This window comes from Balaenoptera borealis (genome assembly GCF_965194805.1).
Source record: "Balaenoptera borealis genome assembly, chromosome: 4".
Taxonomy (NCBI): Eukaryota; Metazoa; Chordata; class Mammalia; order Artiodactyla; family Balaenopteridae; genus Balaenoptera; species Balaenoptera borealis.
Genome location: NC_138861.1, coordinates 16,023,904 through 16,042,611, shown reverse-complemented (window position 1 = coordinate 16,042,611; position 18,708 = coordinate 16,023,904). Strand labels below are relative to the sequence as shown.

The window sequence follows — 18,708 nt, the reverse complement described above, 5'->3', positions numbered from 1 at the left end:
CACTCAGTGGTTTTCTCATCATGTCACTAGTCGTTCCATCTCCCCAGCTAAGCTTTTAAGCTCCTTGGTAGACTAAGAGAACAGCCCTATAAATTTATGTATTTCTCACAATGTTAGATACATAGTAGGTCTTCATATTCTTGATGAGTTATTGTCTCAGAGGAAACTGAATGACCCTGAGAAATATTTTGAGGTTCTGCCACCTGCGGAATGACATGGCTACCACTTAGAATGTAAGGAAGCTCTTCGTGGCCGCTTCGGTGTTAAATGACACTCCAGGAGATTTGTCTAAAGAACTAGGAAGGAAGGACAGCCACGAGTACGTGGTTCATGGCCCTTGCTTCCTGCAAGTAGTGCCATTTGGCTGCATGTGTCCTCATGCTGTAGGGTGTTATGAGAACAGAAACCACTGTGGTGTGTTCGAAAGGCTGAATGTAGTGATGCTTTAAAACTGTCATTCTCATTACAGATGCATAATATTTTTTTTAAATCCTCTGAATACTCTGAAGTTAAATTTCCTTAAGTCACAATGAAACGTTTCCCGCTTTGTCTTTTTCTAAACTCTCTGAACGACTTAATTAACAGCACTGGAAATGGAAAAGAGAAGTGGGGCACATCACAGCTTGTACCAGTCATAAATAACTAATGAAGGCAGACTCTAAATAGATGTATTACAAAGATGTTTAATATACATGCAGATCTCTTTTCCTATGTATGGCATGCTTTCAGTATCCATAAGCACAAGCTGAACATTGTCTTTAGGAAGAATCAAGCACAAGTAACTAAAGCATTTTGAGTTTAGAAAACAGCATGGGACTAGGGGTCAGGAGTCTTATGTGCTAGGCCTAGTTCTATCACCAACTGACCTTCAGTTGGTCACTTAAACAGAATGCTCGGAGCCCGTATCTCCTTCTCTGTAAAATGAGGGAATAAGCCTAGGATCTTCAAGACCTGTCTTTCTCTAAAAGTTTATGATATTGGCTTGCCAGTGTGTTGGTAAGCAATTTATACTGACAATTCCATGACATTTGGAGTTTTGTGAAGTTGAGTGGATTAAATTGCTTTTTGCAATGCTAAATGCAACTCTACCTGTCAAACATCTGCTTGTCCTTTTCATGGCCTCGTAAAATAAGTTGTCCAAGGCTCATAGGTTGGACTCACTAATAGTCCACAGAAAAACATATATATGTAACCAGTATTTCATTTTAGAGTCTGTTGTATATATTTAATTTTGTTAGCATCATTTTTAGATTGCAAATATATATTCATTATAGAAAATTTGGGAAACACAGAAAAACGTTCAAAGAAAAAAATACCTATAATCCTGTCATTTTGTCATCCAGAGGTAGCTTTAAAAAAGATTGATATGTATACTACTGGAATTTTCTTAGGATAAATAGGATTTTAAAATAAGGGTTCTAAATATATATTTTTTACTTAAAACATAATGTTGCAGTATCCATGTATTATTAAATAGACTTCTACAGCATCATTTTTTTAAATTTATTTTTTAATTGAAGTATAATTAAATTACAGTGTTGTGTTAATTACTGCTGTACAGCAAAGTGACTCAGTTATACATATATATATATATATATATATATACACATTCTTTTTCATATTCTTTTCCATTATGGTTTTTCACAGGATATTGAATATAGTTCCCTGTTCTATACAGTAGGACCTTGTTGTTTATCCATTCTCTATATAATTTGCATCTGCTAACCCCACACTCCCAATCCCTCCCTCCCCCACCCCCTCCCCCTTGGCAACCATAAGTCTCTTCTCTATGTCCCTTTCTCTGTTTCTGTTTTAGATAGGTTCATCTGTGTCATATTTTAGATTCCACCTATAAGTAATATTGTATTTATTTTTCTCTTTCTGACTCATTTCACTTAGTATGATAATCTCTAGGTCCATCCATGTTGCTTGCTCATGGCATTATTTTGTCCTTTTCTATGGCTGAGTAGTATTCCATGGTGTATATGTACCACGTCTTTTTTTAAAAATAAGGCTGTGATGGCTAGCCCTTTTTTCCCCTTTATTTATTTATTTTTTGGCTGCATCGGGTCTTAGCTGCGGCACACGGGATCTTTTTTTTTTTTAAAAGTGCTTCTATAGCACCTTGTTTTTTTTTTTTAAATTTAATTTAATTAATTAATTAATTAATTTATGTATTTTTGGCTGTGTTGGGTCTTCGTTTCTGTGCGAGGGCTTTCTCTAGTTGTGGCAAGCGGGGGCCACTCATCATCGCGGTGCGTGGACCTCTCACTATCGCGGCCTCTCCTGCTGCGGAGCACAGGCTCCAGACGCGCAGGCTCAGCAATTGTGGCTCACGGGCCCAGTTGCTCCGCGGCATGTGGGATCCTCCCAGACCAGGGCTCGAACCCGTGTCCCCTGCATTGGCAGGCAGATTCTCAACCACTGCGCCACCAGGGAAGCCCCACACGGGATCTTTGTTGAGGCATGCGGGATCTTTTGTTGCGGCGTGCAGGCTTCTCTCTAGTTGCGGCGTGTGGGTTTTTCTCTCTCTAGTTCTCAGCGGGCTCCAGAGCACGTGCACTCTGTAGTTTGCAGCACGCGGGCTCTCTCGTTGAGGCGCACAAGCTCAGTAGTTGTAGCACACAGGCTTATCTGTCCCACGGCATGTGAGGTCTTAGTTCCCCCACGAGAGATCAAACCCGCGTCCCTTGCGTTGGAAGGTGGATTCTTTACCACTGGACCACCAGGGAAGTCCCTGTACATCTTCTTTATCCATTCACCTGTCGATTGACAGGTTGTTTCCATGCCTTGGCTATTGTGAATAGTGCTGCTATGAACATAGGGTGCACGTATACAGAGTCATTTTTAATAGCTGCCTAGGAGTCAGTCTCATAAACATACATGTTTACCATGTTCCTATTATTGAACATCACAATTGATTTCAGTTTATCTTTATATAAAAAAATAACTCTCCAGTGAAAAGTAGTCTATGTCTGTATGTATAACACATTCACGATTATTGTCTGTTGCATAAGTTTCTAGAGAAGGAGATGATCGGCATATGATGTTCACATGTAAGGCTTGTGTTATCTGAGTAACACTCTTCTTCACCATCAGGAAGCAGGTACATATACTAGTTGTGCCGTGTTTTACCACCAGCAAATATTTTTTGTTAGAAACTGCTTAGTTAAAATAATTTCACAGACTCATATATTGAAATACAAAAGTATGTCAGAGTATTTTCTAGAGCAAGATCTCCAGAGGTAGTGAACACAGTGTTAGGGAGTAGGTTTTATCATCGCACAAATACTGACAGCTCCATCAAACACCGTAAATGGCCTGTATACACAAAATAGGTGTCCATTTCAGTTACATCAACTAATCGCTAATTCATTCAAATAGATACTCAATTAGTTAAAAATCCAGCTATCAAGACTTCTTTAAAAACTAGATTCACTTATTAATGAAACTAACTAAAAGTCCTTAAAAGGTTATAAAGTTTACATATGCTAAAGAAAAATAATCAGTCATCTGTTATTAAGAAAAGACTAAATGATTTTATCAGTTCCCATGCTTCGTAGCCACTCACAGCCTTGGTATAAGGATGTAAACATATATTATTTGAGGTAAGTTGCCAAAAGTAATTTTTGGAGCTTTACTAGGTAAGGGGATTTTTTTTTAAATAACACTGGCTAAGGAGAGGAGAACACAGTCCTATTTTCTGAATAGATAAATAGATGTTGATAATTCATTTTATTTATCTCTGTGCTTAGATTCTTCAGCTCTACAATGCAATTTTATTTTTTTTTAAACATCTTTATTGGAGTATAATTGCTTTACAATGGTGTGTTAGTTTCTGCTTTATAACAAAGTGAATCAGCTATACATATACATATATCCCCATATCTCCTCCATCTTGCGTCTCCCTCCCACCCTCCCTATCCCGCCCCTCTAGGTGGTCACAAAGCACCGAGCTGATCTCCCTGTGCTATGCAGCTGCTTCCACTAGCTAGCTATTTTACATTTGGTAGTGTGTATAAGTCCATGCCACTCTCTCACTTCGTCCCAGCTTACCCTTCCCCCTACCCGTGTCCTCAAGTCCATTCTCTACATCTGCGTTTTTATTCTATTCCTGTCCTGCCCCTAGGTTCTTCACAGCCTTTTCTTTTTTTTTTTTTTTTTTTTTTAGATTCCATATATATGTGTTAGCATACGGTATTTGTTTTTCTCTTTCTGACTTACTTCACTCTGTATGACAGACTCTAGGTCCATCCACCTCACTACAAATAACTCAATTTCGTTTCTTTTTATGCCTGAGTAATATTCCATTGTATATATGTGTGAAATGATATCCAGGGTCTCCTATAGCTTTGAAGTTTTTGATTTTTTTATGGTCACTTGGGATACAACTTTTATGTGTTGTGTGTGGTTTGTGTGTCTCTGTGTGTATGCACACATGTTTAATTCACATTTTATTTTTTATCTCTTTCCAGTAAACGGTGGCTGGTCTACCTGGACAGAGTGGTCTGTGTGTAACAGCCGCTGTGGACGAGGGTATCAGAAGCGCACAAGGACCTGCACCAACCCAGCCCCACTCAATGGTGGTGCCTTCTGTGAAGGGCAGAGTGTGCAGAAAATAGCCTGCACCACGTTATGCCCAGGTAAGCAAACCAGCGCTCTCATTCCAAATGTCTCCTCCCATTCTAGAAATAAGTTTTAGGGTATATATACAAAGCCTTATTCTTTTTTTTTTTGGCTGCGTTGGGTCTTCGTTGCTGCTCACGGGCTTTTTCTAGTTGCAGTGAGCGGGGGCTACTCTTCGTTGTGGTGCGCAGGCTTCTCATTGCGGTGGCTTCTCTTGTTGCACAGCACAGGCTCTAGGCATGCGAGCTTCAGTAGTTGCAGCACACGGGCTCAGTAGTTGCAGCACGTGGGCCCTAGAGCACGCGGGCTTCAGTAGTTGCGGCGCCCGGGGTTCAGTAGTTGTGGCTCACGGGCTCTAGAGCGCAGGCTCAGTAGTTGTGGCTCACGGGCTCTAGAGCGCAGGCTCAGTAGTTGTGGCTCACAGGCTTAGTTGCTCCGCGGCATGGGGAATCTTCCCAGACCAGGGCTCGAACCCATGTTACCTGCACTGGCAGGCGGATTCTTAACCACTGCACCACCAGGGAAATCCCACAAAGCCTTATTCTTCACCTGAGTGTGTGGTAAACATTATTTAAATCCATCATCCCATTCAGTGCTTACATTGCTGGGACCTCAAGTCTTTTCCCCCAAAAGAGTACTTAACTTTATTACCCTAACATAGAAAATACTATAAAACAAGAGATTAAACACACATGAACATAATCCCTCTCTATTACTCAACAAAACTGTTGGAGCCAAGATTGCAGGATCTGTAATTCAAGGCATTTGAGCAGCATTGAAAGCCACACATTTAGGATAACAACCCTTGATCTCCAGAAAGCCATGGAAGTTAATTGGAACTGAATTTTAGAAAATGTTTTAGGTGAAGTACTGGACATTTGGTGTCAGTTTCTGGGCAAAGGCCAATAAAACATCTGGAATGAATTAAAAGGAAGTCTAAGCTTTGTGACACGTGAGCTAATGGATTTTGAAAATACAGTGCAGTCAGCTATTATCTGTACATGTTGGTCACCTATTTTTGAGTTATTTGCAGTGGTACCTATAGCAAGATTGCATCCCTTTGCCTCTGAACATCTTTCTGTGCTATCTCATGTTGTCCCAAACTGTTATCCTTTGGTAAATTGAAGTTAATATTTGCCAAAACTAAAACCCACTAAAATGTCCAATTATACAATATATTAAAAAAATTAAACTAAAATTATTTTGAAATAATGCATAAATTTATTGTATTCCATTGGGGTAGCTATTATATTGTCACTTTCATTATTTAGATACAAAGACTACTTACTTCCCTTTATTGTGCCTAACTTTTGTCAGGTTCATCCTTTTAGTAGAACTTTCTCAGAGATGGGTTGGAGAAGTGAACTGGAGAGAAAACCATAATATAAATTTTATATTCCTGTTTTCATTTCCGAATATCAAAACGGTATCCCACACTGAACCCTTTGAGAGCTTTTATTTATGGAACAAACTTTGACACTTAGCTAGGCTAAGAATTTCAGTATTTTCTCTTGTACGCTCCTATATTTTGTCTGCGTACTGACTCCCACAATTAGAATGCACTGATCATTTAGTTGAAATAGAAATGTGTGTTTGTGTGTGTACTTTGGGATGGTCTAGGTCAAAGCAAATGTCTTTTCTTCAGATAGCTGGGAGTTGCTTATATAGCTGACTGTACAATTGAAATATTAATACTTTCATCATTTTTTCATGTGGGCATATTTATATCTCTATACATATTATGCATAATACATATAGTTACACAATAATTTGAATATGAAATCACACAGATTTCCCAAACTATGTAGATTATTAAAATTGATCTAATTTCTGTCAATATATAGGTATAACACGTGTACATTGCATGTTCAATAAATGATGTTTGCGATTGTCTTACATTGAATCCTAGATGATTATTTATGTATTTCAGGGAAATTTTAAAAAATTTAACTCTTATTTTAATATTTTCCTCTTATTTATGTAAGAACCTTTAAAGAACGTACTAGAGTATTTAAGTTGTGTGTTTTTAAAATAGAGATATCTTAGCTCTTTATCACTGAAGTTTACTAACAAGTCAAGCACAAAAATTAAGAAGAAAGTGAATCTATTCTAAATGACTGAATCAGAGGAAAAAATTAGGAATGTGCTTAAATATTATTTTTAAAATAAAAATAGCAACATATATCATCAAATAATGGAATGAAATCATCAAATAATAAATGGAAAATAATATAGTCTTTTCAAGAAGTCATTGCAGAAGATGTTAGAATCAAGCAACATGGATGAAAAAATAAAAAGAGTGTATAGGATGTAGATGAGGGGTGCAGGTAGGTGGGTAGATGGATGGATGGATGGGTGGATGGATTTCTTCCACACTCTACCAACCTCTTCTCCGGAACCCCACAGAGGTTTACTTGCACTACCCACGTTACATTATGCAGGAAGGAATCTTGGATCCAAAAAGAGGTTCCCTAATTTTCAATCCAAAATCCAGAAGTTTCCCCTTTAATAGAAAAAGGGTCACCGCCAGGATTTACGTTTATGCAGCTCCTGGTGACAGCTTTGGTTTCTGTGTGTCCCGTTAAGCTTCCGTTTGCTTGGTCAGTGAAGAGATAGTCACACACCTCGTAAGGGAGGTTCGAAGAGCCCACACACAGTGTCTGTAGAGCATGCAGGACTTCAGCAGTTAAAATGAATGCAGTGTTCCTCGGGGGCGCGTTTTCTTCAGTGTTTGGTGGTGTTTTCTTTCTGCTTGTGCTCTGCTCCTCTCTGCCCTCAAAAAGCTCCTTGTGCCTTTGACCCGATGCTGGTTTTTGTGTGGCAGTGGATGGCAGGTGGACCTCATGGAGCAAGTGGTCGACTTGCGGGACCGAGTGCACGCACTGGCGCAGGAGGGAGTGCACGGCGCCAGCGCCCAAGAACGGAGGCAAGGACTGCGACGGCCTCGTCTTGCAGTCCAAGAACTGCACGGATGGTCTGTGCATGCAGAGTAAGTCCGTTTGAGCAAATGACAGACACTGGGGAGGCCTGGGGTTTAACCATTTGGATTTCTTTGAAGGAAATATCAAAAACTAAAAATTTCCTAAACAGAAATGCAATACTATACCAATATCATGAGTCTCTGTCAAAATTGGAAAAAAATGAATCTCCCAGAACCCAGAATGAATAATAACTGTATCCAGTTAACACATGACACACACAGTATTGCTTTCCCATGAGCAGAAGGGGATTTAGTTGTTTCCATGGAGGGGCTGTCATTCTTTTCAGGGCAGGGAAGTGCTACTCAGTTTTATTATAGTGCACAAAAGGGCACCCTAAACTCCTCATAGAGTCACGTGACTTCCAAAAAGTAAGCTCTTTACTTCTAATTCATGGCTGTTACTGAACCAGTGTCCATGAAATTTAAAATATATGTATAAGGACAGGAACTATTTCTGCAAGTAGATTTACCAGTTTACAAGTGTTTAGTGGGAACATCTTCACAACACCTTGAAAATGCTGGGTTTGTATTAGAAATTATAACGTTTATCTAAAGGGACTAATGTTTATAAAACATAAATTTTAAAAAATGGGTGTAGAAGATTGGCTCAGGAATATAATAGGTGCTATAAGCTAAATATTCCACATTTTTCATGGCTTTTTTCCTTAGATTTTCTTAATGAGATGGTGGTTTGATTTCCATATTTGCAGACTCTCACTCCTCTATTGAGGAGCCCTTAGATGTACAGAATTTACCATCCCTTTTATGACCATGAATTAAGGTACTAAGAATTGTTCTGAAATCACACCTGTAACAGATGAATGGATCAAACAGTGTCCTGTCTTTGGATCTTAACTAATGGCAGCCAAATGTTGACATTTCTTATAACACATTACAGATTGCTTGTGGAATATAAGCAACCAAATGTATTTGTGTGGAAGTATTTGTATTTCTCATTTAAGAATAAGATATTTTATTTTCGGCACATTTATGAAATTCTGTTTACTTTTCAGAGTCTATACACACAGGGACCTTTAAAAAGAAACCTTACTTAAAATACAAATAGGCAATTACATTGCTGATACAGAATAAAAATCCAGTGGGCCTCTTACTTTTCTGTCCACGGTACATGGTATTCTTTGAGAACAGACTGCAGCTGGGTGTAAAGCATAGCTTCTGGTTGTGATTTGGGAACGACTACTGTGCATCTAAGTTTGTACCAGAAACACAGAATGAAAAGAATACAGCTCTTTTACTAACCATTTATCCAGAGATCCAGGGCTTGTTCCTCTTGGTGTTAGTCTGAGTTGAGGATTAAAATGAAAACATACCATACACAAGTTATTTTTTAACATTTTTAAAATTTAGTATTCTTTTAGTGCTGAACAAATTGATTCATGTGATTGAAAGTAGCAATATTTGAAGTTTCTCTCTCTCTCTCTCACTCCCTTTCTCAATATTATACTTTTCAACTTTGTGTGATTTAATGCCTACTGTTTCTATTGTGCATATTTTAAAATTCCTAAAGCAACGTATTTAACAAGGAGTACAATGCTGCAAGATGGAACATTGGGCCTTTTATTAGTTACACAAATGACACATGATAAATTATGACATTTGTCGAATACAAGCATGAAATATTCAAGTTAAGACTTTCATGACATAGCGTCCCCTTAGCATCTAGCTGATTTCTTACAGCATTAATAGAATTTTTTCTAATGATTGGATGTTTACCAATAATGATGGCACGAGGTGTGTATGTAAGTAAGGAAGGGAAATGAGGCTACAAGAGATGTTATTTGTTGTTTGTTTATTTCTTTATCAAGTCTCCTATTAGCCTGGAACATTTGGGTGTTTGAATTAATTAGTTAAAAAGCTGTTTCCTTTCATAATTCTGATTTGCTGTAGTAACGGTCTCTACTAGGTCAATAAACTCTTTCATCTGCCCTGCTGTATCTACTCTAGTGCAAAAGAGAACTGTAGTTTGTGCTATTATTGATTTCCTCAGTGATAAAAACCTCAGATACTGTTGCACTGAATAATTAAGGTATTTTACAGTGAAAGCTATAGTTTCTGTTTACCAGTAAGCTGGGTGTTTCTGGCATAGTATTGCTGACAGACACAGTTTTGCAAAGAAATGATAATGTTCTTGGTCCTTATTTTGGAAAACAAAAGGCTTTCTGATAGTGTAAGTACCAAGCTTGTAAGAGGGACATGGTCTGCATTAAGAAAAAGAATGGGAGTAGAAAAGACAGCTAGAAACTTGCAGTTGACAATTAGGAGTTATCATTTAATGTATATTTACTTTATGAAAATTAGTGTCTTCAATGCACTGATAATATTGCAATACTGATAAAGAGCTATTTCTCTCAAAATAAAGCTAGCCTACTTACCATTAAACTAGGGAGGCAGTACAACCTCTGAATCTACTCAAAATTGTCTACAAATGATTTGGATATAAATGTAGATATACTGCTAGGAAGGAGAAATTTGGAGTTCATAATGGATGTCAGTAGAATTCAGAGTCACCTAGATAACATAGTGTAGTATATTTTAAAAGTCAGATTGGTACTTAAGAGCAATACAATGTGAAATATATAGAAAATATTGCTGTCAGTGTTTATTCACTAATTTGTTCAGAATAATATTCAGACATATTTCTTCTTTAGCCATTTCTCTCATTGTAAAGACCTTTGACTCAAAATATGTAGAAATATTGGATAAAATGTTTAAACTTAAAAGACATACACACATTTGGAGTGTGTGTGTGTGTGTGTGTGTGTGTGTGTGTGTGTGAGAGAGAGAGAGAGGGCATATCAAGTTCAAAAGAAAGAGAAATCCTCAAGTGGCAGAAATGAAGTAGGAACTCAAATCTAGAGAAGTATGCCTGTATGAGTGGACACCAGAATAACCGAGAGGAGTGTTAGACATGGATGTAAATCCTAGGGATTCGGCTTTAGGATTTCAGTTCTGAGGCTGAGAGTTGAAAGCCAGCACCTTGAATAAAACTGGGTCTCATAAATGGCTGCCCTCACCATGAAAAATAACTAGAAATTTTTTACCCATCAGCCCAGTGAAGCTACAGGAAAATTCATGGTAGAGAAAAGAAAAATGAAGTCTTCACTTAAACCTGTGATAAAACCACAATCCGACACCCACTTCTGGGTATGGAGTCTAAGATACAGTACAGGGAGCAAAAAGCAAAGTATGTGCAGTTTATAAAGTTAGTAAAACTGGGGTACCAGCGGAAGTGAACAGCAAGCCGTTTTCTAGAGTTCTTTTCACAACCCAAGTGCATTGGTCTATGATAAAGATAGCCCACTCCTGAAAATGAATTTACAAAATAAAGTTTTGTATCACCCAAGGGAATAGTCTGCTGTAAGAGAGAGTTGGCAACATAATAAATAGGTGAGTTAGTACTTTAATAACATGGACTCCTACAGCAATCTGAGTGAGGCTATAAAATAAATAAAAAGACAAACTATTTTTAAAAGGAATATAAGCACAAATGAAAGAAAAGAATATTATAAAGAGGACAGACAGATCTGGGGAAAAATCAAATGGAACGTGATCCATTGAAAGTTAGAACTCAATGGAAAATTAAACATCAGATCAGAGACAGCTTTAGATAAAGCTGAAGAGAAAATTGGTAAACTGGAATGTAGATCTCATGAAACTTCTCAGAATACAAGGAGGAAAGATAAAATGAGTGATTATATAAAAGGTAGGTTAAAACACATGGAAGATAGAATGAAAAAGTCCCACATTTATTATTCAAGAGAGCAAAATTTAAAGTTTTTGAGATAATCAAGATAGAGCTTACTACTTACAAACTCTCAATGAATAAACTACTAAACATATGAAAATCGATTCTTTAAAAAATTGAGGGACAAGTTAAGGGGCAGTTAAAAATAAAATGGAACTAAACTATAGACAACATTAACACAGAATATGGGAAGGTGTAATCTAAGTTAAAATGTTCTAATTTTTGTGTGTTGTTCAGGAGAAGAACAGTAGTACTACTTGTGTTAAGCTTTACTGATTCAAGTGTCCCAATTAAAATGTTAAGACTGACTACACACATAAAGATTGAATATATAAATTCAAAATAAGATTTTTAAGGGCAGAAAAGGAGCAAAAAAGAAAGAAAAAGTATAGTTAAATGAAAACAAATAAGATGGTATATATTAGGGATTATCATATATCAAGGATAATAATGGAAATTAATTAAATTTACCTGTTAAAGGAAATTCAAAATTATAGGAAAAATCCAGTTTTATATTGTTTATGAGAAACATACTTAAATCACAATCATAGAGAAAGATTGAAAGTTAAGAAATGGAACTTATAGTTCTATCTTTATTTTAAAATGTCCAATTAATGTCTTTGACTATCTAATTGGGCCATTCTTAATTCCATTTCCCATTTTGCTTAAGTAACACATATTAGAGATTGGTTTTGCCCATAGTTTTAATTTAGATACTTTTTTTTCTTAGACTTTATAGTTTTTAGAATGTTTAATTTTTTGTTGGATAATTAAAAGTTTTCTAAATTGTTTACCAAATTTTTTGTGTAAGACATCTTAAAAATAAAGATATTTCCTCAATGCCAACTTAACCAAAAGACTTCGAGGTTATTTGTTTACAAAATTATTCAATATTTTAAAGATATAATAATGTTAAATGTTAGCAAATGTGCACTGAAGTAGAATCTCTTGTATTTTGCAAATGGGAACACAAATTTTTATGATTATTTGGGGAAGCAGTTTGACAATATGAGTTTAAGAGCTTTAAAATTATTCCTCTCCTTTGATCCAGGAATCCTATATCAGTGAATAAGTTTTAAGTAATTAATATGAATACCTAAAATATATGTGCCAAATACATTCATATTCTTTGTAGTTTATTGTAAAAAATGCAAAACACAAAAGTCTAATACTAGAGCAATGATTAAGTAATAAGTGCTATTTCCATAAGGTGGAATATCATATAACCACTAAAATATTTATGGTGGTTTAACATGGAAAAGCAGAATATGGATTTATGTATGCATTTAGTCATAACTATAAAAGTAAGCTTAGGAAAAAGATGAATGAAATTTATTTACGCTAGTGAGATTACAGGTAATTTTTTTCTTTTTCAATATGCTTTCTATTCTCAATATTCTTTATATTTAGTATTTCATTATGCTTATAATTGTAAATGACTTTTTAAAAAGGAGTGTTGAGGATTGGCTAGAACAACTGCATGATCTTGGAAACAGGAGTCTCATTTCGTTATTTGAGATGTAGCAATATCACTGATCTGTCCTGGGAATTTGGTCACATTGATTCAAATTAGATTAGATTTAGATTAGGTTACATAAAAAGTATTTGCATAAAATACTTGTATAAAATCCTAGTTGTATAAAATCCTTGGTGGCAAGAGTTACTTATAGCCAGTAAACCAAGTACACATATAAAAGGATTGTGAAGACATGGGGATTTGGAACTGAATTACAGTTTTGCATTATTTCCCAGTTGCTTATCATATACCTATCACTCTGTCCTTGCAACCATACTTATTCTTAAACTCTTTAGTAAGTTGGATTCATTATGTGATGCTATATAATTTCCATTTGTGAAAAAAGGTCATGGTCTTTAAGCAATTTCAGAAGCTCCACTAAATTTTTAAGCTGTCCAAACACATTAGTTATTGAAGTATAACATATATCATGTATATATTACACTGGGTATATCCTCAGTGGTCTGAAAAAGTAGTTCTTACACTGGAGACACCACTTTCAAATTAAGAACTTCCAGGAATTGGTGTGATTTCACTAGAATGCATTATTAAAGGATAATTAAAAACTGTTAAAAGTCACTTAATATACCAGAAAGAAGTTGGGCATTATTGGTTTATAAGCACATTGTTAATTAGAAAACAAAATTTAATACTGGAGTTCTTAGGTATGCTAAGAGATATGGATTGCATTGAACAAGAAAGGGCAGATGACTTGGCATGTTTTTCACTACTGAAAATAAGCACACATGTCTGATATCTTGGATACAAGAAAGTTAACATTAATAATAGATAAGACCGTATTTTACTTAACAATACTATAGAATAGTGTATCTTATTCAGAAGGCAGTAATGGAAGGTCTCTTGTGCTGTGTACCCATTTAGGTTTCTTTATATCATCTCTAAGATTATATGAAAGTAGCTCAAGGTTTTGCCATATGGTTTTGAAATAGGATTTGCATAAAATGGTTTTGGGGAGAAAGAGAGCGGCCACACTAGACACAGAGAGAAAGAGGTACAAGAGAATAAAAAAAAGCACTTAAGACAATCCCCAAAACTGCTAAGCCAATAAGCATATTTACCATTTATGTTGAAATACGATTGTATTACCAAGACCTGATAACTTTTAACTTTTATAATCTTTATAATGAATTTGTAGTAAGATCTGCTCTGTTATGGTTGGCATATAATGGTTTATCCATGCTTACCTCTTTTGAAAATAGCAACCTAAGGACTATATATGTGGCTTGGTCCAGAAATGGTACATTATATATACTTATGAATACACTCAAGTAGATTATTACGTGACCGCAGCTATTCCTACAGACTTTGGTTTTTAATCCCATTTGAAGATTGGAGTCTCACATAGAGATATGTAAGAGTTCAAATCTGCATTTAGAATTACTGCTTGCTGAAGAGGGTTTATGCCACAGTAGACAAATTAGAAATTGCAATTTACAAACAAGAACTGCCTAGAATTGTGTCTGCATCAGTGAACTTCCTGACTTTGGGAAATTAAAATGTTATGCAGTCTGCAAATTTAGCGCTTTCTACTCATTAAAAAATTTACATGTCACCTGCTCTTCCATTAATTCTCACTTACAGAGGAAGTGGCAGAACTCTGTGTGTGAATTGTAGTGCGGACACACTGCATACCAGGGCCCCCAGAATGCCAGGTGCATTTAATGTGAGGAAATAATTTACAAATAGGCTGCTCTTCGCTTTAGCATGATGTGTTTATCACCGCCATGGTAGGCATTTGAGAAGGCGCTAGTCAGTTTCCAGTGAAATTCTTGTCAACACAGCGGTTTGATAGGAAAGCATAATTGTGAGTGTCAGACAGTGAGTGCTTTTATCTGTAGTTTGGAAGACGATGTCATAACTGTGTTTGTATAGTCCTTGATATGCGTAGTGTCCCGGCTGGCAAATAAATCTTCTGTCCGAGGACTGGCCGCCCAACACAGTGCTCTGCTGTCTCCGGCATCATGAGTGTGGTTTACTTTTGCATTTTTTCCTTTCTGGTAAAACATTTTCCTGATTTTGAAAGCAGGGATGTGGTTAGGAACTTTAGCCCACAGAAACCTGCTGAACACCTAGGGAGCCCCCAAACAGATTGGTGTGAGAGGACAAATGCAAAGTCTTCAGCTTCCAGGATGCAAAGTAAACTCCGACGGGATTAAGAAAGGTACCACCTTTCACAACTGCAGCAAAGCTAGGACTCCTTCAAGATCACATAGGGGCAGGGCCAGCGCTTTTGCTTGTTTTCTTTTTGCCTGAAAACCCAGAAGATGGGGTGATGTATGCTAGGAATTGGCCTCTTTACTTCAGGACTTTCCATCACTTTACTTTTTCTATCAGATGTCTTTAATACTATGGATTTATTTATCACTGCCTTTGGATTTAATAATTTATCCTTTTTCTGAAGGAGCGTTGATGGGGTTAGAAAATACCGCACTGAAAACGCTTGGGCAGCTGATCTGTGGGTTTGATTTTACTCAACTGTTGGATTAAATTTCAGACATTTATTCGTCACCTTCTGTGGGTCACGAGATAAGGGTTTTATATTTGAGATGTCCATTCCCTGCTGTTCATTTTCAGAAGGCTGTGGTTGTCAGTGTTAGGAACAGGGCTGTGGATCAGTTAGTGAAGCATGGCCCACTGTCCTGTGAAGGCTGGAGCACAAATTACGGTGGCAATTCAGATAACTGACATTAGTGATAAGCAAATGTTCTTTTCAATTTTTGTTGTCATGTCCTAGGATTTATGTATTCATTTATTTGGAGTTCCTTAAGCCCTTGTCAATAAATAAACCCTCAGAAGAGTGGTAAATTATAATAAATGACTGTGAGGGTCTTTGACAGACCTGACCTTTGACATCATTAGTGCAGTCCTGATGGGCTGGTTAGATAAGAACCAACCTAAAAGAAAAAAAAAAAAAAAAAAAAAAAATCTGGTCATGTTTATTTTGAATGGCCCTTGAGGTTTTTAATGAGAACATTTGCATCAGAAGAAATGTAATTGGAATGAGAAAAGTCACATATGTTGGCTTGGTGTAAGGTCACTGGCAAAAAGAAAGACCAGGCAGCTAGGTCAAGGAGAGAGGAAAATCCATGGAGAAGAGAGATTCTTCTAATGCTAGGGTCATAAAAGTGAGGACAGATCTCCTGAAGTGACCTATTGTACTTCAGATAGATAAATATTCTAAAACTAACCAAAAGCTTGATGATTTAAAAACATGGACTTTTACAGAACACACTTAATGCTTTTATAAATTAGAATTGAGTTATGTCATATTCATAATTTATATACTACTCCCCATATGAGATATGAATTCATCATCTATTTTATTTAATCCTCACAATATCATAAAATCTGTTTACATGTATTAAGGCCATAGACACAGCTCCATATTGAAATATAATGAGTAACCTTGAAGGCAAGCAGGAACACCGTAAAAAAAACTCCACCCATCTTCCTTTTGGCTACAAACTTGATAGCTAATCTAAAGACAGAGTTAATTCCAAGACAGCTACATAAAGACTTTCCTTTTATGTCTCTCTCAAATCTGGCTCAATGGTTCTCAAACTCTAGAGAGTGTAAAAATTACTGTATCATATATATATTTTAGTTTAAAGGAATTGCAGATGTAATTTTAATTTTATTCACTTTCCACCTAATATAATGACTTAAGGCCCTGGCATTAATTGCTTCTAACTCCAATCTACTATGTTAGACGTGGCGAAACTGAAGCAAAATTGACCTGAGTTCAACTTAATAAAACTCAAAAGGTACAAAAAATAATCTTACACACAGAACTTTTGATATCCCCCTAATAATAGCTCTATCTTGGTAAGGAAGGAACCGAGGCATAAAATTGAAAGAGCCCACCAGCATCCACAAGTTAGTATAAGAACCAGTGTATGAACCCACATCTGTCTCATTTTGAAATAAGCCTTTTTCCATGTGGGCTCTTGGAGGCTGAAAGCAAGTGGTGATCAGCTTTCATTGCTTTAAAATGTGATTTTCTTCTTATGTGTAGTGTCCCTTCAATTTTTGATGTTTATTCCTTTTTTCCTGTTGGCATCATTTTTGAGGGAAACAATGTTTCTCTTTTAAATATTTACATTTTGGTAGGTTCTGTGCCAAATGCAAAGTGATTATCATACATTAACAACTACGTCATTCTAGCATGGCTCTCCAATTACATTAGAGTAGAGATGCCCAAGTATGGTGCACCTCTTTGCTTACCCCACACTTGCAACAGAAGACACTATTTAGAAGTTGTTTTATTTAAGGGCGAAAATCTCTGTTTTAACTTTCTCATGAGTATCAATGATAACATTTCAAATGGAGAGGTTATTTTCTAGTCTAAAGAATTAGCATTACCTCATTCAATAACTGAATTGCAAATTAAGCCGTGAGCGTATCAAGCCCTTTTCTATTATTTCCTTGTCTCTCCTCATTTAAATCTATTCCTTAGACAATACGTATAAAAATGACGGGGCTGTAGCCTAAGAGCTGGGATCTGCCCCTCGCTTTGCTGTTTCATCAGCTTTGTGATGTGAGGCAAGTCCCTTCATTGCTCTGTGCTCTGGCTCCTCCGTCTGCAAGTACAGAGGGGTTAGAAGAGGGAATTCTAAAGATGATCTATTTTAACTCTAACATCCTGGGGGTTTGCGAGTTAGTAAGGGGCATAGACTTGGTTTTCGGAAGTTCTAACGTTTCTCACATCGGCATATTTGCTTGATAACTTTTTCTATTAAAATACTACTTATGGCATAAAAAGTTTGCATTATCTTTAAAAACTTTAGTCATAAAATCATCATTTTGACTATTGTCTATTATTCGTATTGCATGAAAAGAAAATTTAAAAGACTAGAAATATCTAGTTGGTGTTTATTAGGGAAATGAAGATTTACATATAGTTCCTGGTGTTGTTCCTGAGATTTCCCAAATGTAAACCCACCAAACAGGCGATGTTCAGACATTGCACAATTAAGAGCCATGTCCTGAAGGATAACCGTGATATTACTTGCTGCTGTATAAAACCAAGGAAAGCTCACTTTCCTTTTTAAGACGCTTGGGATGGGCTCTCACCTTTTATAACAGTTGAACATCAGCTGAAAAATATGGGCGAACCCCATCTCTAGTCTCGAGGATGACTTTGTGAAAATTAGGAAAGTCATCCCTTCCTCAAGTCATTTAACCACCATCAGCCGCAACTTTGTTACATTAAGAATCCAGATCCCCAGTCAACACAACTGTGAACAGGGCCTCCCAGAGCTGGACAGTGCAAAACCTGCACACTGTCAGCTTTACTCACGGGAGGATGGAAACCAAATTTGAGTCTCAACACTTTCCTTAACTTTAAAATATCACTTCCCGTTTTGGGGACTGATTCTCCTCATCTGAAAGAAAGTTGAACTAGATAATCTCTTAAATGGATGTTTTGAGCAATTACGACATGGCTTAGCGTAAGAAGCATTTCACTAACTGTTTAAGAACAGCCCACTATTGCTCTGTGCTCCTCTGTCAGTCCATGGGAGGTGATTTTGAAAGCTGTTATATCCATGGAGGTACATTTTGTTCCACACAATTCTTCCATGGCAAGACTGTTCCTCCCATTGCAGGACATTTAGTACCCTTGGCCCTCACTCACTAAATGCCTCAAACAACCCCCTAATCATTATGAGAAGCAAAAACACCTCTTCTGCCCTATTTCCAAACACCCCATTTAGAAGTGGCACCACCTCTGGTTGAGAAATCATTTTAGTATCAAGTTGCTCTCTGGCCTTGGAAATTTGCTTCTGAAACATGCCCCTG

The 18,708-nt window shown here is 36.7% G+C and overlaps 1 protein-coding gene across 2 annotated transcripts in view; it reads left to right on the top strand.

Moving 5' to 3' along the window:
• UNC5C (unc-5 netrin receptor C) overlaps window positions 1-18,708 on the top strand; it is a 401,385-nt gene that overhangs the window by 333,439 nt on the left and 49,238 nt on the right. For both annotated transcript variants that reach the window (XM_082391648.1, XM_082391647.1), the window contains exons 6-7: window positions 4,476-4,643; window positions 7,451-7,615. In XM_082391648.1, the coding sequence (XP_082247774.1) occupies window positions 4,476-4,643; window positions 7,451-7,615 (333 nt within the window). The remainder of the gene's footprint in view (window positions 1-4,475; window positions 4,644-7,450; window positions 7,616-18,708) is intronic.